The sequence below is a fragment of the Mytilus californianus genome, unplaced genomic scaffold (genome assembly GCF_021869535.1).
Source record: "Mytilus californianus isolate M0D057914Y unplaced genomic scaffold, xbMytCali1.0.p SCAF_2, whole genome shotgun sequence".
Classification (NCBI taxonomy): Eukaryota; Metazoa; Mollusca; class Bivalvia; order Mytilida; family Mytilidae; genus Mytilus; species Mytilus californianus.
In genome coordinates, this window is record NW_026262668.1 from 118,257,658 (window position 1) to 118,283,854 (window position 26,197).

Below are 26,197 nucleotides of genomic sequence, written 5' to 3' on the forward strand. Positions count from 1 at the left end.
TATACATTTGCACCTTGCTAAGGACATGTACATTATATATTTGCACCTTGCTAAGGACATGTACAGTATATATTTGCAACTTGCTAGGGACATTTACCGTATACAGTTCACCTTGCTAGGGACATGAACTGTATACATTTGCACCTTGCTAGGGACATGTACAGTATACATTTGCACTTTTCTAGGGACATGTGCAGTAAACATTTGCACCTTGCTAGGTACATGTACAGTTTACATTTGCACTTTGCTAGGGAAATGTACAGTATACATTTGCACTTTGCTAGGGACATGTACTGTTTACATTTGCACCTTGCTAGGTACATGTACAGTATACATTTGCACCTTGCTATGCACTTCTCTAAGGACATTTACAGTATACATTTGCACCTTGCTATGCACTTTGCTAGGGACATGTACAGTATACATTTGCACCTTGCTGGGGACATGTACAGTATACATTAGGTCCATGCAAGGGACTGGTAAATTATACATTTACTCTTTGCTAGGGACAGGTACAGTTTACATTTGCTTTTTGCTAGGGACATGTGCAGTATACATTTACTCTTTGCTAGGGACAGGCACAAATTACATTTACTATTTGCTAGGGACAGGCACAGTTTCCATTTGCTCCATGCATTGTTTACATTTGCTACTTGCTATGGACAGGTACAGTATACATTTATTCTTTGCTCGAGACAGTCACAGAATACTTTCTGACATGGTTAAACATGTTATCAGTGTTCAACAGACCCTTTAACCTTTGACAGATTTGGAGAAGCAATACAATGCCAAAAATTGTAAAATCATTGAAATGGCCTTTCCTCATCAAAACAGTATGTAAGACAACAACAAAAACCTCATCATCATCATTGGCATTGCCATCTTCTACAGCTTCTTCTTCCTCATAAACTGGCATTGCCATCTTCTACAGCTTCTTCTTCTTCATAAACTGGCATTTCCAGGCATTTCCAGGCATTTCAAGGCCATTTGGGTGAAACTGGTCATACTTTTATTTAGTTCAGGCATAAAATCAAAACAATAGATATCTTTAAAGTTCAGACATGTTTTCTTTCATGTCACTAATGTTTTGCATTCATTGTTGGAACAAATACCAGATATACTATTTGTTTATTTCAGCAATTCTGTCTTTCTTTACAAGAACTGTGCCAAATGTACTGATGTCATTGGCCATCAAGTTCCTTCTTTAAATATGTATTGTTACAAGAGATGTCCATACAGAGATGTATGGTGTCTTCCTGTACACTGGATATTACTCTTAAGCTGTACTAAATTGAGTGGTCACATTCACTGTAAAATAAATGGTCAGGAATGTAGTTAAATGTACTGTTAATTGCTGCTGAATACCTGTTACATAATTCTATCGTGAGGGGATAGAGTTGGTCGCTACTAGATAACAGCAATTTACAGTAATATCAGTAATACTCTTATAAATACTTTTTGTCAAGCCTGCGACTTTTGTCGCAGAAAGCTCGACATAGGGATAGTGATCCGGCGGCGGCGGCGTTAGCTAACTTCTTAAAAGCTTTATAATTTAGAAGCTAGAAGACCTGGATGCTTCATACTTTGTATATAGATGCCTTATGTTACGAAGTTTCCTTCTGTCATATGTCCATTGCCTTGACCTCATTTTCATGGTTCAGTGACTACTTGAAAAAAAAGTCAACATTTTTTGTAATGTTAATTTCTTTCTTATTATGGATAATAGGATAACTATATTTAGTATGTGCATACCTTGCAAGGTTCTCGTGCCCGTCAGACAATTTTCATTTGACCTCGACCTCATTTCATGGATCAGTGAACAAGGTTAAGTTTTCCTGGTCAAGTCCATATATCAGATACTATAAGCAGTAGGTCTACTATATTTGGTATATGGAATGATTGTAAGGTGTACATGTCCAACTGGTAGGTGTCATCTGACCTTGACCTCATTTTCATGGTTCAGTGGTCAAAGTTAAGTTTTTGAGTTTTTGTCTTTATTCTAATTCTATATGCAATAGGTCAACTATAAATGGTGTATGGAAATATTTTATGATGTACATGTCAGTCTCACAGGTTTTATTTGACCTTGACCTCATTTTCACGGTTCATTTCTCAGTGTTAAGTTTTTGTGTTTTGGTCTGTTTTTCTTCAACTATAAGCAATAGATCAACTATATTTGATGTATGGAAGGATTGTGAGGTGTATATGTCTGTCTGGCAGGTATCATCTGACCTTGACCTCATTTTCATGGTTCATTGGTCAATGTTAAGTTTTCATGGTTAAGTTTGTTTCTTAGATACTATAAGCAATAGGTCAACTATATTTAATGCCTAAATTGATTGTAAGGTGTACATGTCTGTCTGGCATGGTTCATCTGACCTTGACCTCATTTTCATGGTTCATCGGTCAATGTTACGTTTTCTTGTTTAAGACTGTTTCTTAGAAACAATAAGCAATAGGTCAACTATGTTTGGTTTATTGAATGATTGTAAGGTGTACATGTATTTCTCGTTTGGTTTATCTGACCTTGACCTCATTTTCTTGGATCATGTTAAGTTTATGTGTTACTTGTAGTAAAGCTTTGTATTTAGGACTATCAACATAAAATCAATGGTTAGTAAAGAAGGCGAGACATTTCAGCGTGTGCACTCTTGTTTGAATAAGATGAAAATGATGTAACTGTTTCAAACCAATGATTAATCAACAATAATTTGATGTATGAAAGCCATATATCTTTGATTGGTTTGTTTTGTTCTATAGATCTATTTCATCAATTATTGCTAAGTCACTTGTGCATTTTAATATGTTCTCTACATTATGGTTTTCAAAGCTGCATTGCAAAACATTGTGATCACCAAGGATAAACAATTGATAGTTTGAATCAGCAGGTCATTAATTTCAAATTAGATTTCCTGTTGGAGTTAGAGATGTCAATTTCTGTGGTGTAATTTGCAGAATTGAACCATGTTGGAATCTTCAGAGAGATTTTACAAACATGGTAATGTCATATAGTTGATTGATATTAGAAATCAATACTTTCCTGTATGTTGCATTGGTATTGTAGTATATGGTTCAGTGACTTTATTTCATAGCATACAGATAAACTCAAAAGAAATCTATTATTGACTTCAGCTTTAACAGAAATATGAGTAATCAGGTGGAATTTTAAGCAGAATTTTTTTCAGCTTAACCAAATTGATCAATAATAAAGTATAAGAGTCACCTTTAATTAGAGATCAGATGTTGTAATGTTATTTAATAGTAGACAATAATTGCCCAGTTTAAAACTATTTATTTTTGATTCAGCTGGTCCAAACAATTACTTTTGTGTTTGTATTTGTCTAACTTTTTAAAAATCCTTTCTTTATGATGACAAATTACAAGTTTTGAAGACAGCACAGTCTTTCATGAGGATTATTCATAGATGTTATCTTTTGACCCTGCATGTCAGTAGTGTGATATTGTTACTATAAAAAGAAATAGTTGGTAAAACAATATATTGTCTTAAAGGCTGTAATGTGACCTATAATTGTTTAAATCCACTTTATATGGCTCTGTTGGATAGTTGTCTCATTGGAAATCTTATCACATCTGCTTATTCCAGATTTTGTAGTCATTAATATCATATTATATTTACTTCTCCTTGTCCGTAGATCCAGCATGAGCTTATTTTTTTTTTTTTATGCCTATCTTCCATCAAGTCAAATGAAATAAAGGAACCTTGTCTAAAACATTTTTTTTTGCAGGGACAATGCATGAAAGGTGCTTTATAATAAATCCTCAGTTCTTTCAGATTATCTGAAAAAGATGGACACCAGAGGCAATTCTTAATTCTAATGATATCAGTTTTCAAAAATTCTTCTCCTCTCAAACAACAATACAAAATCTGTTGAAACTTTATATGAATGATTTGGAGAGGATCTACAAAGATTCTGCATTTTTTACTGATCTTGCAGCTATGGTGGCATATAGGCTTCCATTGAAGCCCGTTAACGAATCCCATTTTTAGCTCACCTGGCCCAAAGGGCCAAGTGAGCTTTTCTAATCACTTGGCGTCCGTCGTCTTCTCCTCTGAAACCACTGCGCCAAATTTGACCAAACTTGGCCACAATCATCATTAGGGTATCTAGTTTAAAAAATGTGTCTGTTGACCAGGGCAACCAACCAAGATGGCCGCCATGGCTAAAAATAGAACATAGGGGTAAAATGTAGATTTTGGCTTATATCTCTGAAACCAAAGCATTTAGAGCAAATCTGACATGGGGGATGAAATTGTTTATCAGGTCAAGATATATCTGCCCTGAAAATTTCAGATGAATCAGACAACCCGTTGTTGGGTTGCTGCCCCTGAATTGGTAATTTTAAGGAAATTTTGCCGTTTTTGGTTATTTTCTTGAATATTATTATAGATAGAGATAAACTGTTAAAGCAATAATGTTCAGCAAAGTAAGATCTACAAATAAGTCAACTTGACCAAAATGGTCAGTTGACCCCTTAAGGAGTTATTGCCCTTTATAGTCAATTTTTAACCATTTTTCGTAAATTTTTGTAATCTTTTACAAAAATCTTCTCCTCTGAAACTACTGAGACAAATTTAACCAAACTTGTCCACAATCATCATTAGGGTATCTAGTTTTAAAAATGTGTCCGATGACCCTGCCCGCAAACCAAGATGGCAGACATGGCTAAAAAATAGTACATAGGGTAAAATGCAGTTTTTGGCTCATATCTCTGAAACCAAAGCATTTAGAGCAAATCTGATGGGATAAAATTGTTCATTAGGTCAAGATCTTCTGCCCTGAAATTTTCAGACCAATCAGGCAACACGTTATTGGGTTGCTACCCCTGAATTGGTAATTTTAAGAAAATTTTGCAGCTTTTGGTTATTATCTTGAATATTATTATAGATAGAGATAAACTGTAAACAGCAACAATGTACAGCAAAGTAAGATCTACAAATAAGTCAACATGACTAAAATTGTCAATTGACCCCTTAAGGAGTTATTGCCCTTTATTGTTAATTTTTTACAATTTTTATACGACTGCAAAAAATTTTTTGGGATCGTATAATGGTATGATGTCGTCTGTGTCGTCGTCCGAAGACACATTAGTTTCTGGACAATAACTTTAGTTTAAGTTAATGGATCTCTATGAAATTTTTTAAGAAGGGTCAATACCACAAAAGGAAGGTTGGGATTGATTTTGGGGATGATGGTTCCAACCGTTTAGGAATTAGGGGCCCAAAAGGGGCCCAAAACAAGCATTTTTCTAGTTTCAGGATAATAACTTGTGTATAAGTATTTCAATTGCTCTGAAATTGTACCACAATGTTTAATACCACAGGTAGAAGGTTGGTAAACGTTTAAGGGGTTATGGGGCCAACAGTTTAGGAATTAAGGGCCAAAAAGGGGCCAAAAACAAGCATTTTTCTAGTTTCCAGACTATAACTTGTGTGTAAGTGTATGGATCTCTCTGACATTGTACCACAATGTTTCATATAACAAAGGGAAGGCTGTGATTGAGTTTGGGGTTAATTGCTCCAAACATGTAGGAACTAGGGGCCAAACAAGGGCCAAAACCAAGCATTTTTCTAGTTTCCTGACAATAACTTGTGTTTAAGTGTATGGATCTCTCTGAAATTGTACTACAATGTTCCATACTACAAAGGAAAGGCTGGGATTGAGTTTTGGGGTTATTGCTTCAAGGAAAGTTTCAAAAGTTGGGGGGGGGGGGGGGATTTTTTTTCCAATTTTTTTAAGGGATTCATTTTTTTTTTTTAATTTTTAAAATTTCAAATTTTTGAAAAGTTTCAAGAAGAAATCTTCAATTACACAGTAGTGCGCAATAGATTTGTAAGATCTTTGATCACATTTATTTTGTGTCAGAAACCTATATTATGTCAAAAATTTGATCACAATCCAAATTTAGACAGTATCAAGCTTGAATATTGTGTCTAAATTTGCCCAAACTGTTCAGGGTTTGACCTCTGCGGTCGTATCAGGCTGCGCTCAGCGAAGCATTTTATCATAAATTTTGTAAATTATTGTAAATTTTTACAAAATATTTTCCACTGTAACTACTGGGCCAAGTTCATTATAGATAGAGATAATAGTAAGAAGCAAGAATGTTCAGTAAAGTAAGATCTACAAACACATCAACAGATTTAGATTTATCTGCCCTGAAATTTTTAGACGAATCCGACAACCCGTTGTTGAGTTGCTGCCCCTGAGTTAGTAATTTTACAGAAATGTTGCAGTTTTTTTTTATTATCTTAGATATCATTATAATATCTAATATCTAATATTATTAATTATGATATCAACCTTATTTTACATGATTTCCAAAGCATCAGTAAATACAGGTGAGCAACACAGGCTCTTGAGAGCCTCTAGTTTGGATATTGGGCCCCATTTTTAAATTGGTCTACATTGAGGTCAAAAGGGTCCAAAATTAAACTTTGTTTGATTTCATCAAAAACTGAATTATTGCGGCTGTATGATATGCTGAATCTTATTGTGCATTTAGATTTTTTATTTTGGGGCCCTGTTTTCAAATTAGTCCACATTAAGGTTTGAAGGGTCTAAAATTAAACTTTGTTTAATTTCAACTAAAATGAAACTTTTGGTGTTTTTTTATATGCTGAATCTAACCATGCTGTTAGATTTTGGATATCAGACCATTCTAGGTAAATTAAATGTCCCATTTCAAATTTTTAAGATCTTTGACCACATTTATTTTGTGTCAGAAACCTATATTATGTCAAAAATTTTATCACAATCCAAATTTAGACAGTATCAAGCTTGAATATTGTGTCCAAACCTGCCCCAACTGTTCAGGGTTAGACCTCTGTGGTTGTATCTGGCTGCGCTCAGCGAAGCATTTTATTTTGTATTAAGCTTTTTATTTCAGTGGTTAGAAGACCTGAGGGTTTTATACCTTGTATACAGATACCTTATGTGACGAAGTTTCCGTCTTTCATATGTCTGTTGTCCTTGGCCTCATTATCATGGTTCAGCGACTGCATAGCAGAGCGGAGGGGGCATTAAGTTTTACCCTTGTCTGTCCATACGTCCCAAAATTGGTTTCCGTTCTATAACTTTAGTTTCCCTCAACCAAATGTTATGAATCTTATACGCAATGCTTATTACCACAAAACACAGATCAGTTTTGAAATTTTGTGGCATCACTTTTACCGTTCAAGAGTTATGCCCCTTTACAAATGAGAAAATTGCCAAATTTTTCGTTAATGTCCTCTAACTTAAGTTTGCCTTTACCAAATGTTATGAAACTTTATATACACATTGCTTATTACCACAAAACACAGATCAAGTTTGAATTTGAGTGTCGTCATTTTTATCATTCTAGAGTTATGTCCATTTACAAATGGAAAAATTGCTGAATTTTTCATTTCTGTTCTCTAACTTAAGTTTGTCTTCACCAAATGTTATGAAACTTATACAGAATGCTTTTTACAACAAAACTCAGATCAAGGTTGAATTTAGGTAGTGTCACTTTTACCGTTCTTGAGTTATTTCCCTTTATAACATTATATGCAAGCAGGGGCATCATCTGTGTCCCATGGACACATTCCCCATTTTTTTTTGTCATGTGAATTTCTCACATGTTATGAGTAATAGGATAACTATATTTGGTATACATATATGGGTTTCATCACTGGTGTTAAACTGATCATGGTAACTGCAGTTACCACAATCCCAATATGGCGGAGGCAGAAATAGGTGAAATTGTTTTCTGCTTATTTCTCCATGTATACATGTTGTTTTCAAGAATTACTCAGCCACCAGGTTGATCTGTACGGTTTAGTTGTGGGTGTGTGTTATGAATATCATATATGGCATCGTTACTGAAATAATAGCCATGGAAAATTTTAGGAAGATAATCGTAACTAAAAAAAAAGATAATCTTAACTAGTGGACAAATAACTTGAAAGATAATCGTAACTGCAAAATATTTCAATGATAAAAGTAATTGATTTTGATAAAAAGGTTGTGTCATAATAACAACGAATGCGATATTTTTTGTTAACCACCATACCTCAATGGACGACTGAAATATGGTATGCAATTATTATGCACACAACTTTTCCAATCTTTCCAACACAGATTTAATCACTTTATTAGTCTGAATTTAGATTGTTTACAAATGTAAGCATAGAAATGTATTAAAAAACTTAAAGTTGTTTTACTTTCAAAATAAAAATAAGAAGATGTGGTATGATTGCCAATGAGATAACTATCCACCAGAGACCAAAAGACATAGATGTAAGCAACTACGGGTTATTGTACAGCCTTCAACAATGTGCAAAACTCATAGAGAAAGCTAACGTCAACCACTAAATTACAGACTCCTGAATTCGGACAAGCGCATACAGAATTTATTAGGGTTAAACATGCTTGTGAGCGATCTCCTCCTTCTTTTTATGAAAAAGAATCACTTTTACTCCCAGATTTCTTATTCTTTTTGTATGCTCTATTCTATCTTTTGATTAACCTTCTTTTATCTGCCCCAAACGACACTGGGGTGAGTAGGGAATATAAATATGGGCATCATTTTCTTCTTCCGACGTGCAGTCAAAACCCTCCTTGCATAAGTGGGGCGTCCGTTTTGGCTTTGCGGGATGTATAAATACGCAGCCACATCTGGTCAGAATGGTGACATTAAATCTAATGCCTCATGTAGAGAGTATGCTACGCTCTCTTCACGTTAAGAACCATAAAACACTCTTTGAGAGGTCCAAAGGCGACCTTTTGCAAGGGATAAAAGGTCCCTTCTCAACTAATCCTCATTTTCCAGTGGCAGTCCAAATTTTCCGACCTTCATCCCGGACGGCCCCCTTTTATAGGACATATTTATTGTTAATTTGTTTTCTTCCTGAACATGCATGAAATATACGCCACTGGACTTTCAGCAACCAACAATCAATCAATCTTATATCTCCTGTCATAAAAGGCATCCATTTTTTCACGATCAGCATTAATAGTCGAAAGTGCATCTGGAGCAAAACAATTGATAACGTTAATGTTATAACTACCACCGGGCCGATACCTTTATGAGTTGTCGAAATAAGCATCTGTTGCAGTAAAGCAACATTGGTACCGTTAATCTTTAAAAAAAAATATAACTACTACCAGGTCGACATCTCTGTTAGTGATCTGTAAGTCCAAGAGAGTGTCACCAGCCCAGTTGCTTTGGTACTGGGACGCAAAAACAGTTTTAGATTGATTGATTTTTTTTGTTATGAAAAATCATTTATATTAAGGAATATATCTTCTTCTTTAAGTAAACAATATACCAATCAATATTTGCCGTAAATTTTAACCTGTGAAACATAAAACTTTCAAGCAAGATTTAGATATAATCAACGTCCTAATCAACAAATAAAGCTACGTTTATCACTGACAAGTTGCTATTATCATGTCCAAATTACGACTATCTGATAGTCCAGTTACGATTATCATATCAAACAAATTTCTTGGAGTTACGATTATCTTCCTTGCATTTTCGATGGCATTTTTTTTTTGTTACGAGGCCTGGCGGTTGAGTAATTCTTGAAAACAAGAGAAATAAGCAGAAAACGATTTCATCTATTTCTACCTCCGCCATATTGGGATCTTGGTAACTGCAGTTACAACGATCAGTTTAACACCAGTGTTTCATGTAAGATCAACATGTCTGTCATACAGGGTTCACCTGACCTCGACCTCATCTCATGGATCAGCTATCAAGGTTAAAGTTATGTGATTAGATCAGTTTCTCAGATACTGTAAGCAGGAGGTCAACTATATTTGGTGTACGGAATAATTGTTAGGTGTACATGTCTGTCCTTGATCTCATATTCATGATTCATTGGTTTCAGTAGTTAGGTCCTCTTTTAAGATGCTATAAGCAATAGGTCAACTATATTTGGTGTATGGAATGATTGTAAGGTGTACATGTCTGTCTGGCAGGGTTAATCTGACCTAAACCTCATTTTCATGGTTCATTGGTCAATATTAAGTTTTCATGGTTTGGTTTATTTCTTGTATACTATTAGCAATAGGTCAACTTTATTTGATGTATGGAATGATTGTAAGGTGTACATGTCTGTCTGGCTTGGTATAACTGACAGTAACCTCATTTTCATGGATCATTGAAAATGTTGTTTATGTGATACTAGTCTCATTTTAATGGATCATCGAAAATGTAAAGTTTATTTGATACTAGTTGCAAAACTTTATCTTTAGGACTATCAACATAAAATCAATCAAGTTAAGTAAAAAAAAAGTAGGCAAGACATTTCAGCTTGTGCATGCTTGTGTAAACCATGTGTTACAATTTGCTTTGAAACTATTCTCGTGACTTTAAAAAGGCAATTCAATAGCTGACAAATTCATGTTCACCAATTTGACTAAAATTTTCATATTTGATGTATAACATATTAAAAGGTATATCCAAATCACCAAAAGTCTAAAATAACAATTAACAATGCATGGACCTGATAATTTATATCAGCATTTCTTGTGTATTTTAGTCTAGACACCATCTAATTAACCATCGAAATGACCTCTGTAGACTGCCGACTGTATAAGAATGATTTTTTTGTGGATCGAATCAGTCAACGAAATGGTTCACCCTTGTTTCATTTTCAATGTTGACATTCTTTTCCTTTTATTAGCTGAACACGCCTATTACATGCATAACCCATCTCTAGCAAAGGGGTTAATTTAAAGTTAACATGAATACGGATTCACATGAGGTCAAATTATTCACTTGCAAGTGAATAATACATCAACAATGTTTTTGAACTTATTTTGACAAATTTGGTTCAAACAAACTGCTTATGACGAAATATCATTTCAAAATTCAGCTTTTATATATACTGGAAACTAAAAGAATCAAATTTTAAATTTGTGTCTAACTCGTAGCTAATGCCCCTTTAATTATTAATAAAAAAAAAATTGAAAGTTTTAAAAGTTCATATTGACACCCCATGACAAACTTCTGGATCTGCCCCTGATAATCAAATCTATCTTCATTACACAACAGGTCAGAACCATGCTAAAGACAATAATCAGCATTGTCCCCATTAAACTCGTTCAAAACTTGGCTAAAGATAGTCCCCACTAAACTGTTGGTCTAAACCAGGCTACATACAATAACCAGAATTGTCCCCACAAAACTGTTACTGTAAATTCATAAATTATTGCGTGCATTTATTACTTCGAATTTTTGCAAAATGGACTAAAATGCTAGATTAATTATTGCGATTTCAGGAAAATCTGCATACAGTTATATGTATCAGATATAAGAATGCAAGTTCTTATTATTGCAATACTTATTTAGTCGCATTAATAAAAACCTCGCAATAATTTCTGAATTTACAGTAGTCAAATCCAGGTTACAGGCTATAACAAGAGCTGTCCCTACTAAACAGTCGGTCAAACAAGGCTATAGAAAATTTCTAGAACTGTCCCTACTAAACTGTCCGTCAAACCAGGCTACAGACAATAACTAAAGCTGTCCCTACTAAACTGTCAGTCAGACAAGGCTACAGACAATAACTAGAATTGTCCCTACTAAACTGTCGGTCAAACAAGGCTATAGACAATAACTAGAACTGTCCCTACTAAACTGTCGGTCAAACAAGGCTATAGACAATAACTAGAACTGTCCCCACTAAATTGCCGGTCAAAACCTGGCTATATACAATAAACAGAACTGTCCCCACTAAACTGTCGGTCAAAACAAGGTTATAGATCCTTACCAGAATTGTCCTTACTCGATTGTCAGTCAAAACCTGGCTATAGACACCAACCAGAAATGTTTCTCCTTAACTGTCGGTAAAAACCTGGATATAGACAATAAACAGAACTGTCCCGACTAAACTGTCGGTCAAAACCTTGCTTTAGATAAGAAGCAGAACTGTCCCCAATAAACCATCAGTCAAAACCTGGCTATAGATAACAATCAGAGCAGTCCCCAAGAAACTGTGGGTCAAAACCTAGATATAGACAATAAACAAAACTGTCCCCACTAAATTGTTGGTCAAAACCTGGATATGGACTGGACAATAAATAGGACTGTCCCCACTAAACTGTCGGTCAAAACCTGGCTATTAGAAAATAACCAGAACTGTTCCAACTAAAATGTCAGTCAAAACCAGGCTATAGACACTAACCAGAATTGTCCCCACCTAAACCGTTGGTCTAATGTTCTCTAACCCAGGCTTTAGACAATTACCAGAACTGTCTCCACTAAACTCTTGGTCAAAACCTGGCAATAGAAATTGCTAGATCTGTCCCCACTCAATTGTCAGTTAAAACTAGGCTACAGACAATATGTAGTATAGACCAATCATATTCAATTATTAATAGATGTGCAAATATTAGTTGATAAATGAGCACAATAATTTCTTGTTATTTAGTATAGAGTTTGTGGTAAAATAATTGCATTCTCAAATTAATCCCACCCAACCACAATAAAAAAAAAGGTAAAATACTAGAAAATACTTCTCATTTAGTTATTTAACTTTGTAGACAAAAAATTGTGATGAGAAAGATGGATGGTGTCCTAGAGGTACAATTGAGAAATGTCGAGACTTGATGACAGAGCACACAGAAAAACTAATACATCAGTCAGGTTCGTCATTAGAACCTGGAGAATATGGTGAGTACACCAATTACCTTATGTAGGATACCATTCAATTACCTCATATAGGTTAATATTGTATTATCTTATGTAGTTAACATTGTATTATCTTATGTAGTTAACATTGAATAATCTTATGTAGTTAACATTGAATTATCTTATGTAGTTAACATTGAATAATCTTATGTAGTTAACATTGAATTATCTTATGTAGTTAACATTGTATTATCTTATGTAGTTAACATTGAATTATCTTATGTAGTTAACATTGAATTATCTTATGTAGTTAACATTGAATTATCTTATGTAGTTAACATTGTATTATCTTATGTAGTTAACATTGTATTATCTTATGTAGTTAACATTGTATTATCTTATGTAGAATACCATACAATTATATTATGTAGGTTACCAGTCTAGTCTTAGTCAAAATTAGAAGCCAAAATAAAAGAAAAATTATTTAGATTAAGTTAAGTGATTAATATCAGGTTATTTAAAAGGACATTGACAATAAGAGTGCAGTTATTTAACAATATTTTTATAATTGAGTTAAACATCTATCTTATACAATTTCACAACTTTTAAAAAAATTTTAGTCCTCAGGTGAAAATCAATTTAACCCTAGATCTCTTGATAGATTATTATGTCTGCTCTTCGATGGCTTTCAACAATGAGAAAAACCTATACCGTATAGTCAGCTATAAAAGGCCCTTACTTGAAAAATGTGAAACAATTCAAACGAGCAGCCTAATTTATAACAAAACAAATTACGAAAAGCAAATATTACAGACATGAACCAATGACAACCATTAAACTACAGGCTCCTGACTTGGGACAGGTACATGAAGAATGTGGTGTGTTAAACATGTTTGTGAGCTCTCAACCCTCCCCTAAGCTGGGACAGTGGTGTAACAGCACAACAAGAACAAACTGTAAAAATCAGTTGAAAAAGGCTTAACTCAGAAGGTAGGTACAAGGCACATACACAACTCACATAAATACAATAGACACAAAGCACTTAAATAAGAGAACTCACAGTTACTGAAAGCTAGTTTAAAACCAACTACAAGTAATAAATAAATCATGTTCTCCCAGACTAAAGTTATGATTGGTTTTGATTTTATCTGATATTTACTGCAAATAATTGTTTTATGAGAGTCAATTATGAGCATTATGAGTTATAGTTTTAGATGGAATGTGGTTATATAATCACTTGATATATTATAAATGAAACCAAACTGTAGTGTCTCCTGAATGTATGGTTCACATCAACTTTCATTTATCCTTTGGATAACATTTGGTCCGAGTACACAGTTATTTCGTAGTGCATTTCTTTAAGACAATAAATGAAAATAAAAAAAATCCCACCTGCGCCTTCTCAATAATATTCTTACAGTGTGTTGTACTACTTTTGGGACAAATTATATCAAAATTATAGAAAACTTCATCGGCTCTAACTCAAAATATGGACAATTTCATGTTAAGGGGGTCTTGAAATCTTTTGACAGCTTCCAAAGTGCTAATTTTTAACCTTTTTCAGCTGGACCAAATCACTACTTTACTTTAAAATTCATGACCCAAATTTTTTTACAGTGTAATTTCATCCCCCTACTTGCTATTTGAGGCATAAAACATGAAGAAATACATTTGGAAGGGGTATAAAAAAAATGGCAAGTAACACACTGTCCACACTATGGACTATATTTGTGGACAACGAAAATTAGGGGACGATAACTGTGTTCCCGGACCATTTAAAGAACTCAAAACGATTAAGATTTACCTCCCCTGGCTTATTCATTTCTACTCTAAAAAGTTCTATATGAAAATGGACCACCATTAAACTCTCAGAACTTGTAGATTTGATTCTTCTTGAATGACTGTCATCTTTTTTATGCCCCATTTATAGGCATTATGTTTTTCGGTTTGTGCATCTGTTTGTTCGTTCATCCGTCCGTCCGTCCATCTGTCCCGCTTTAGGTTAAAGTTTTTGGTAATGGTAGTTTTTGATGAAGTTGAATTCCAATCAACTTGAAACTTAGAACACATGTTCCCTATGATATGATCTTTTTAATTTTAATGCCAAATTAGAGTTTTGACCCCAATTTCACGGTCCACTGAACATAAAAAATGATAGTGCGAGTGGGGCATCCGTGTACTATGGACACATTCTTGTTATTTTGAATATGTGAACATAAATTTTGGGAAATACTGGATTCCTAGTCATCTGTTCTTTGATAATATACTGCAAAAAATGCAATATTAAGATGATTAACCTATTGATTAAAATTTCAAATCTTTCATGATATATAGCTGGTTTAAACAAAGATGTTGGCGATCATGACATTATTAAAAAGCAGATCTTTGTTCATGCCAATTACATTTTAGTTTTTCAGAGTTTGATCATGTCATTCATTACTGTACCTTTCATCAAAATTTTTTAACATGCTAAGCACAGAATGATAATATTTTAGGGGAATATGAGCAAAATGACAAAAGATTAGAGTAGATCATCTGGATAAGGTCCAGTGAGTTTTTTTTCAGGTTATCTGAACCACATGTTCACTGTATCCTCTGATTGAATTTTTATGCTGTACGATGAAACAAAAATTCAGAACAATTTAAAAATGAAATTTGTTATTTTATTTTTTGTTTTTTTTTATGAAGACAGTCAAAAACTTCAAATTTTCATTTCCTTGATTCACTCTCACAGTTCAGTGTGACATGAACTATTAATAAGAAAATCGTCAGTATTGAAATAATTATTCTGAACAACTTAATGTATCAATAAATCCACAGCTGCTTGCTATATATAAACTATTTACAACATGTTGAAATATTTGTGTTGCATCAGCATATTCATTAACTACACAGTGTCTAATATCTGTTAACATCCTTAAACAGAGTTTGTCATTTAAAATATAATCTTGTAAAAATCTGTAAAAAAAACGAAACATTTCGTTTTGAATGTAATTATGTAAAATTCTTAAAAAATAAACATTTCAAAATGATCAATCAAAAATCTTTGAAGTGAAAAAAAAAATGAATCCTGATGAAATTAAGATATCTATGATACATATAATTAGTCTTATTTTATACCTGTGCATGATTTATATTAAATTTGCAACACCTACAACTATATTCAAGATCTATATTATGTAGAGTGGGTGTTATATTTCAATCACCTTGTCTCTTTATCAGTTTGTCTGTAACTTACTAACTGCTTTTGTATTAAGGAATGATTTGATATTTGGCCTATATCTTTATGATAAAATAGAAAAGAAGGTATAATAAAATTTAGGACACAAATGACTACACACACTTGACCAAAAAAAGACTTTTATTGCTGTTCTCCATTTTAAAGTCATAGGGTTGAATTTAACACAGAGAAAAGTTCACCCTTAAATGCAAGTTCAAGACACCCCTAAGCACAGTTTGAGCTCTTTAATTTGTGGATCATACTATAAATGTGCATTAAAGAACACCACTGTGTGTGAATACTAAATGTTATGAATTATATCTGGGGGGAAAATCTAACAAATACCGTTATCAAAATGTTTTGAATGTACAGTGTTGTAGATTTTCAGATCTGCAGGCAGTCACTTCCTGTTTTTACCAAACGAGCATTGAATTTTTTATCAATGAAGTGATTCGTGTATTCTTTGTATGACATCATGTGCAACATCTTGTTTATTTTTGTCATCATAATGCATAAAAAGCATATACTATAAAATTCAATATATGACGTCAACCACGGATTAGTACTGTGGATTCATTATTAATCGTTGGATAACTATTACTATGGATATCGTTTGTACAAGGAAACCACAAACTTAAATGTGCAAACGACTTACAAAATGTCAAATGTTCTATAGAAATATATGCTTACTTAAGCAAAACTAAGAAAATGCAAGTTTTTCTCAATCCATGAAAATTGGTACACACAAAAAATAAATGAATCCACAGTAATTAATCTAGATAATTAGGAAAACATCTAAGGATTCATCTTTTTAACCAGTATTTTGAGTACTATTATAACTAAAACCTTGGGTTTAGAATGATATGTATGTTTATTTACCTCTGTTATTACAGAACTAGGAACAGAATGAATCTGAAATCATCCTTTGATAGTGATGTCTGTAACTCCTACCTTTTTAGCTCAACTGGCCTAAAAGGCCAAATGAGCTTTTCTCATCACTTGGCGTCCATCGTCGTCGTTTACTTTTACAAAAATCTTCTCCTCTGAAAGTTCAAACTACTGGGCCAATTTAAATCAAACTTGGCCACAATCATCATCGGGGTATCTAGTTTAAATAATTTGTCAGATGACCTCGCCTGTCAACCAAGAAGGCCGACATGGCTTAAAATAGAACATAGGGGTAAAATGCAAGTTTTGTCTATTATTTTGAAAACCGTTATAAATAGAGAAAATCAGACATGAGCAAAAATGTTCAGAATGTTGAGTTCTACCAATTGTTTTATATGCCAAAACTGTCAGATGACTTCTAAAAGGAGTTATTTCCCATAAATGACAAATTTTACCATGATTTTTTATTTTTGCCTATTATCTTGAAAACTAAAATAGATCGAGAGAAACTTTAAATTGCAAAAATGATCAGCAAGATAAGTTTCACAAATAAGTCTAATGGTACAAATCGTCAGTAGACTCCTAATTAGAGTTATTGCCCTTTGATGACCATTTTTACCAATTTTTTGCATTTTTATGCCCCCGCCGTAGCGGTGGGGACATTAAGTTTTACCCCTGTCCGTCTGTACATACGTCCGTACGTCCCAAAATTGGTTTCCGTTCTCTAACTTGAGTTTGCATCAACCAAATGTTATGACACTTATTATCACAAAACACAGATCAAGTTTGAATTTTGGTGGCTTCACTTTAACCGTTCTAGAGTTATGCCCCTTTATAAATGGAGAAATTGCAAAATTTTTAGTTTCCGTTCTCTTACTTCAATTTGCCTCAACCAAATGTTATGAAACTTATACACAATGCTTATTACCACAAAAGACAGATCAAGTTTGAATTTTTATACATTTCTTTATAAATGGAAAAATTGCAAAATTTTTATTTTCTTCTAAATATCAAGTAATTTTTAAAATTGGAGTTATCTTCCTTTGTCCATGATTATAGTTGAATCAACTACAATCAATGCATTATACAATGCAATGTTTAATTTTGACTTCCACTGATAAAACACAGATCAAGTTGAATTTGGGTAGTGTCACTTTAACCATTATTGAGTTATGCCCCTTTATAAATCGAAAGATTGCAAAATTTTTAGTTTCCATTCTGTAACTTAAGTTTGCCCCAACCAAACATTATGAAACCTATACACAATATTCATTACCACAAAACTAAGATCAAGTACAAATTTTTTATTTCCGTTTTCTAATTTTAGTTTGCCTCAACCAAATGTTATGAAACTTATACACAATGCTTATTACTACATAATACAGATTAAGTACGAAATTTGGTGGTGACACTTTTACCATTCTTGAGTTATGTCCCTTTATAAACATAAAAATTGCTGAATTTTTCGTTTCCGTTCTCTAACTTTAGTTTGTCTCAACCAAATGTTATAAAACTTATACACAACCTTTCTAGGGTTATGCGTGTTTACAAATAGAAAAATTGATGAATTTTTAGTTTCTGTTCTCTTCTTAAGTTAGCCTCAACCAAATGTTATGAGACTTACACACAATGCTTATTACCACAAAAGACAGATCAAGTTCAAATTTTGGTAGCGTCACTTTTACATTCTTCAGTTATGTCCCTTTATAACTATATGATGTGCAAGCGGGGGCATTATCTGTGTCCACATGTGGACACTATCCACATTTATTTCCTTATATCTTAACAATTATGATAGATAGATAGATAGAAACTTAAATAAGCAAAAATGACCAGAAAGACAAGATCTTCAATTAAGACAAATGGAGGAAATCGTCTGATGACTCCTTATTGTAGTTATGGCCCTTTAATGACGATTTTTAACATTATTTTTGTGTTTTGCCTTATATGATAAAAATTATAATAGATAAATAGACACTTTAAATCCCAAAAATTATCAGCAAGGTAAGATCTACTCACAAGTCAAATTTTGTCGATATGGTTAGTAGATTCACTCTTTATAGGAGATATTTCCCTTAAATGAGGATTTGTTTTTTAACCCTCTTTTGTGTTTTGAGCAAAAACTAAAGAATATAGAAACTAAACAGACTAAATGTTCAGCAGTACAAGATCAACAAAACAGAGATTGTTGTCATGAATTCAATTCTTGTCTACAATTTTGGAGAGTGTCCTTTGTTGAATATGCACATAGACCAAGGTGAGCGACACAGGATCTTTAGAGCCACTAGTTTATAAAAACATTACAACATGGCTCACTTTCAGATTTACTTCTGATGGTCCCATCTTACACTCATGATTGCTAAAGTTGCTCAATTTAACAAAAAATGAGAAAGATCAGCATCTAGCCAGGTTTTACTAAAAATAGACAATGAAACACAAATATTATAATTTACCTGTATAAATTACTACAGAGACTTGCTCTTTTACAAAATGAAGGTTGAAATATAGGTCCTATGTTTATCGTTGTGCAAGTTAATACTTTACATGTAGAAAGTACATATTGACTCTGTCAAAAAGTAAACACAATGCATAGCAACCAGTCTAGTAATGCTGGCTACTACATAGAGTAGAGTGCAGTGATGCAGTGCTCATTCACTGTTTCACAGCAAAAATTAACGTTTTTATTATACCCATACACTATTGAAAATATTTTGTCAATGACATCAAGTTTTTGTGGATGTTATTTTTTTAAATAATACCTGTGATATATATTACACATCAATTTGCCATCATGTTTACTGTTGACCTTGATGTCGTTGGATTGCATAATAAACCTGTTTTACCTTGCAAACATTACATACAGGAACTTCATTAACATTTCAACCACATGTTTCTTTTATGCATTTATGTTGTTTACTACCTCTGTGGGAGTTGGTGGTATTGTCATCTTGTGGTAAATCTACCGTGTGTTTTATGGTGACCATTTATCTCTACTGTTTTCTCTGAACCATCCTTTGAAACATTGACAGATATTTTTTAGGTATTTTGTTTAAGATGTACAGCTTACTTTTTATTTTTATTGGATGCACAGGATTGGCCATGTAGATTGATACCCAAATATGATGAATGAACATAGTGTAACATTTATATGCATATTTCGCTCCCAAAACATGACAAATCTTAACCAAGTCTTAACCTGCATGACTGCACTTAAAATTGTGTGTACCAAACATATTGATCATCTTGAGGTAGAAGAATATAGGAGCCCACGTATCATAAGTTTAATTGGCTACCCAGGTCCACACCTTAGATAAATAATAGTTGGTATTTATATTAAAATATGTTTTTGATTTAGAATTGACAGTAGGTGAAGTAGACTACAGTGTGTAGGTGTTTTTATATTTATATGACCTGGACTTGGTCCTAGGTGCAATAAAAATTTTATTATCTGCAGATTAAGGATTAAATAAATTGTTGGCAGGATCAATAGTAAAAGTTACAGGGTCATATTTATCCACCCTTTCTTAAATCCCAGGATTTATTTTAATAAGTGTATGGGGGTGATGTGTCAATTTGTAAATCATTGAAAGGTAGATTATGATTGAGTTCAAATTGTTCATGCATTTTTAACCAAGTAAATGACATTTTTTTTCTAAACCAAATCATTAACGAATTGAATTTAAGTTGCAGTAGAAAATAACTTTTAAAAATACTAGCAAAAAATTACCATGATGTAATTTATAGAACAAGGCAGTCAGATAAGCTGACCCCAGTTTGATATAAAATAAGGAAATGTGGTAGAAGTGTGTCCGCCAAGTATAAGAATGTAAACTACTATAGGTCCTAACTGTAGTCTTTAACAATGAGCAAAACCCAGACTTTATAATAAGCTAAAGAAGGCATAGGATAACAAGATTTAGGGACCAACAATTCAACCTTTGCATGGGACATGGGTATTTGGGAAGTTTGCAATAGATTGCATACTTTCCTAAGGCATCAGCCTCAAATGAAAGATACCGGTAGACAAGTATAGATAATATAGGATGTGTGTTCTACTCTTAAAAAATGTAGTACTAATGTTTGATTTATTCTCATTTGTGACCGAAGTCCCAGGATATAAGACAGTCACATAGGGATGTTAATCTGGTGGTGGCTGCCTTGACTTTTAAAATACAGCTTTATATTTCATAAGGTAGAAGACCTTGATGCTTTATTCCTTGTATACAGATACCTTAATCTTATGTTAAGAAGTTTTTGTCTGCCATATGTTCATTGTCCTTAACCTCATTTTCATGGTTCAGTGACTGCTTAGAAAAACTGTATAGATTTTTGAAATGTGAATTTCTCAATAATTATGAGTACTAGTATAACTATATTTGGTACTAGTATATGGGATCCTTGCAAGGTCTACTTGTCTTCTTAAACCAGTGATCAAGGTTAAATTTTCTTGTTGAAGTTGGTATCTCAGATACTATAAGCAATATGTCAACCATATTTGGTGTATGAAATGATTGTAAGGTGAACATTTCTGTCTTGCAGAGTTCAACTGACCATGCCCAATTTCCATGGTTTATTGGTCAGTGATTATTTTTCATGTTTATGTTCATTTCACAGATGCTATAAGAAATAGGTCAACTATATTTGGTATATATAATGATTGTAAGGTGTACATGTCTGTCTGGCAGGATTCATCTGACTTTGACCTCATGGTTCATGGATAATTGATAATGGGAAGTTTATGTGATACCTGTAGTAACATCTTTATGTTAAAGACTTTCAACATAAAATTCAATCCTATCAGTAAAGCAAGGAGACCTTTCAGTATGTGCACTCATGTTGGAAACAGTAGAGTAGTGACAGAATGGTGAACTTATCTACAGGTCTGACCCAATGTTTACTAAAGAAAGTAACAACAGCAGAATTTTCTAAGTAGTTTCCTACTGAAGATTACTCCAGAATCATGATATACTCATTTTTGCAATCAACCACTTTAAAGCAAGTGATCAGAGTTTTAATCATTAACTTCTACAGTCAGTCAATGATTTTGACACTCATATTTTACAATTATTGCAATACTCCTCCAACTTAATCAACCTTCTGCTCACTCTTTGAATGAGAACTGCTGTATATCTTTATTTACACCAAGATGTGGTTGAAATGAAATTGGATACCCTGCATTTATCATGCTTTACAATAATATATAGTTAAATTGTTGAAAGACCCTTCTAAATTATTGAAAACTATCATTCTGCATTGACCATTATATCTTGGTGTAAATTAGATACACCCATTCAGGCTAACACCCTCAAGGTGTATCTAATACAAGCCAACAGTTATATGGGTGTTACAGTAATTGTGAATGAAATTAATTGGTACAGTCTAAAAACATGTGTCATTAATTGCATAAGAATAAATGTATATGTGGGGTATATGGCAGTGAGAGAAGGAATAAATGTACTAGTATATGTGGGGTATATTGCAGTGAGAGAAGGAATAAATGTACTAGTATATGTGGGGTATATGGCAGTGAGAGAAGGAATAAATGTACTAGTATATGTGGGGTATATGGCAGTGAGAGAAGGAATAAATGTATATGTGAGGTATATGGCAGTGAGAGAAGGAATACATGTATATGTGAGGTATATGGCAGTGAGAGAAGGAATACATGTATATGTGGGTTATATGGCAGTGAGAGAAGGAATACATGTATATGTGGAGTATATGGCAGTGAGAGAAGGAATAAATGTATATGTGGGGTATATGGCAGTGAGAGAAGGAATAAATGTATATGTGAGGTATATGGCAGTGAGAGAAGGAATAAATGTATATGTGAGGTATATGGCAGTGAGAGAAGGAATAAATGTATATGTGGGTTATATGGCAGTGAGAGAAGGAATAAATGTATATGTGGAGTATATGGCAGTGAGAGAAGGAATAAATGTATATGTGAGGTATATGGCAGTGAGAGAAGGAATAAATGTATATGTGAGGTATATGGCAGTGAGAGAAGGAATAAATGTATATGTGGGTTATATGGCAGTGAGAGAAGGAATAAATATATATGTGGGTTATATGGCAGTGAGAGAAGGAATAAATGTATATGTGGGGTATATGGCAGTGAGAGAAGGAATAAATGTATATGTGGGGTATATGGCAGTGAGAGAAGGAATAAATGTATATGTGAGGTATATGGCAGTGAGAGAAGGAATAAATGTATATGTGGGTTATATGGCAGTGAGGGAAGGAATAAATGTATATGTGGGTTATATGGCAGTGAGAGAAGGAATAAATGTATATGTGGGTTATATGGCAGTGAGAGAAGGAATAAATGTATATGTGGGTTATATAGCAGTGAGAGAAGGAATAAATGTATATGTGAGGTATATGGCAGTGAGAGATTTGGAATAAATGTATATATGGGGTATATGGTAGTGAGAGAAGGAATAAATGTATATGTGGGGTATATGGTAGTGAGAGAAGGAATAAATGTATATGTGGGGTATATGGCAGTAAGAGAACAACCTAATAACACAGAAATTCAAAATACATCTAGATATCCTTAGAGCTAATTTATAACGCATTATAGACTGGCAAGGTGTAAATGTATACATAAGAATATTTAGAAGCAAGGCAGAAATCTGTATGAAACAATTACAGGATGCTTAATTTACTAATTTGTTGACTATGAAATTGTTTGAAATGGACATCCATTTTATGCATTTCCCCTGAAATATTTGATCCATGTTTAGCTCACCTGGCCTGAAGGGCAAAGTGAGCTTTTCTCATCACTTAGCGTCCGTCGTCGTCGTCTGTCGTCATTAACTTTTACAAAAATCTTCTCTGAAACTACTGAGCCAAATTTAACAAAAAATTGGCCACAATCATCATTAGGGTATCTAGTTTAAAAAATGTGTTCGATGACCCTGCCTGCCAACCAACATGGCGGACATGGCTAAAAATAGAACATAGGGGTAAAATGCAGTTTTTGGCTTATATCTCTTAAACTAAAGCATTTAGAACAAATCTGACGTGGGTAAAAATGTTCATCAGGTTAACATCTATCTGCCCTGAAATTTTTAGACGAATCAGACAACCCTTTGTTGGGTTGATGCCCCTTAATTGGTAATTTTAAGAAAATTTTGCAGTTTTTGGTTATTATCTTGAATATTATTATAGATAGAGGTAGACTGTAAACAGCAATAATGTTAAGTAAAGTAAGATCTACATATAAGTCAACATGACCAAAATTGTCAATTGACTCTTTAAGGAGTTATTGTCCTTTATAGTTAATTTTTTACAATTTTTTTACAAATTATTATCTTAATATTATTATAGGTGTAATACCACCAAATCATAGTACGTCACATCCGGTTGCATACGAAAATAGGTCGAAAAAAAATATTCCCTTGCATTTGACAGTTGTAGGTAATTGATCCTACATTTCATTGCAGTAAAACATTTCTTGGTCATAAACATATATCTTGGGTATTTCAAAGCACCATTATTTTTTTATTTGGGGTTTCTATAGAATATTTTGGAAACTTGAGGTTACATGGTTACTAAAGCTTGTACACAGGTTAAAAAAGGGGGAAAATTTGATTGGTTAACTTCCAGTGATGGTTATTTTCTTATATGCAATGAAATGTTATGTGAATTTTTTTCTATAGTACTGGACAGGATAAAACTTTACTCATGCCAAGTATTTCTTTATTTGAAACAAAGATAAAGTCTGCACAATTTTTTGAAAAGTGCAAATTTAACAAAGACTAATAGGGGAAAATCAATGGTGGTATTACACCTATAGATAGAGATAAACTGTAAACAGCAATAATGTTCAGCAAAGTACGATCTACAAATAAGTCAATATGGCCAAAATTTTCAATTGACCCTGTAAGGAGTTATTGCCCTTTATAGTCAAATTTTTAACAATTTTTTTCGTAAATTTTTGTAAAAGATTTAATCTTTTACAAAAATCTTCTCCACTTAATCTACTGGGCCAAATAGAACTAAACTCAGCCACAATATTCAATAGGGTATCTTGATTGAAAAATGACCCTGCCATCCAAACAACATGGCCGCCATGGCTAAAAATAGGACATAGGGATTTACTTTAGAAGTCTAAGGGAAAATTGTAAAAAAAACAATTTCAAATGTTCACAACTTGAAAAAAAATTTAAATAATGATAAGGGGTCTTCAGTTACTATTGTAAGTCTAGTTACTATTGAGATGACCTGCTTTTTATTTAGCTACTGGGCCAAATTAAACCAAATTGGCCTCATGTGCAATCATTATTAGGGTATCTAATACTATTTATTATGATTTAAACCTTATTTTACATGATTTCCAAAACAACAGTAGATACAGGTGAATGACACAGGCTCTTGAGAGCCTCTAGTTTTTGTAGTGTTAGCTATATAGGTCATAATATAACATTTGATGACAAGTGTCGTTTTAAATTAAAATTATTTGATATCATTATACTTGTATGTCTAACATTGACATTGATGTAGGTTTTAAAGGTTTATGTCTTATTTTAGGGTGATATCTGTACTTTTAAGCATGCAGAAATAGTTGAACTACCCGTATTAGGTTACACAGTAGGAAGGTTTGATATTCTGCATGGTGCAGTAATTTAAAATAACCTTGCACAATCTAAGGAAACCATGAATCATTGATAACTTGATCTTGTTTACTTTAAACCATAAAATGATATAAAGATCAAAGCCCCTAGACAGTCACAAAAAATAAGAAGTTTAAAGATATAATCTCTTGACATATTTATGTTTTAGGTATAAAATTCCATTAGATACAGGTTTTTTTTTCAGGTACCTATATTCATAAACAGAGTCAAATTTCTGCTCTTAGGTTAAAGCTGAATTGAACTCTCCATATTGTGAAATTGTGGTTATAACCCATACATTGTAGAGAATTTTATTTTAGGTGTTACTTAACTTGACATGTATCAGCAAATTTTCAACATGAAATTTTATTCAGCTTACTAGTATTAACTATCATAACGTGTACGTGTACCGTGAAAGGTAAATGAGAAGAGATAGCAAAGTTTTAGCAAACCCTTTTCTTAACAACCTCAAACCAAGAGATTAACTTTTGTCATTGTTTTAGAAATCAGTGTTAGGTTTTTACTATTATTGTAATACTCATAACACCTCATCAGCGGACTTTTCTCTGAATGATAAAAGCAGAATTAAGTTAAAGATGAGTTAAAACATTATTCCATTATGTCCAATGTTTCAACCAATAATGGAACTTAGAATAGAAAATTTCTTTAGAAGAACAATTTTCTCTGCAGATAATAAACTGATATATGGTATATTTGATTGTATAATTGGATTTTATAATTCTATACAAGTTTTGCACCAGTTGACCTTTTTTGACCAATTTTGAACGTACACTTGATTGTCTGTATTGTGGGCACACTCAACATGGATGGTTGGATTATCGGT

General features: G+C 33.1%; 1 protein-coding gene across 1 annotated transcript in view; it reads left to right on the forward strand.

The window, feature by feature from the left end:
• Positions 1-26,197, forward strand: part of LOC127728648 (general transcription factor 3C polypeptide 5-like) — a 60,301-nt gene that overhangs the window by 31,330 nt on the left and 2,774 nt on the right. The window contains exon 8 of the mRNA XM_052236186.1: positions 12,537-12,666. Coding sequence (XP_052092146.1) covers positions 12,537-12,666 — 130 coding nt within the window. The remainder of the gene's footprint in view (positions 1-12,536; positions 12,667-26,197) is intronic.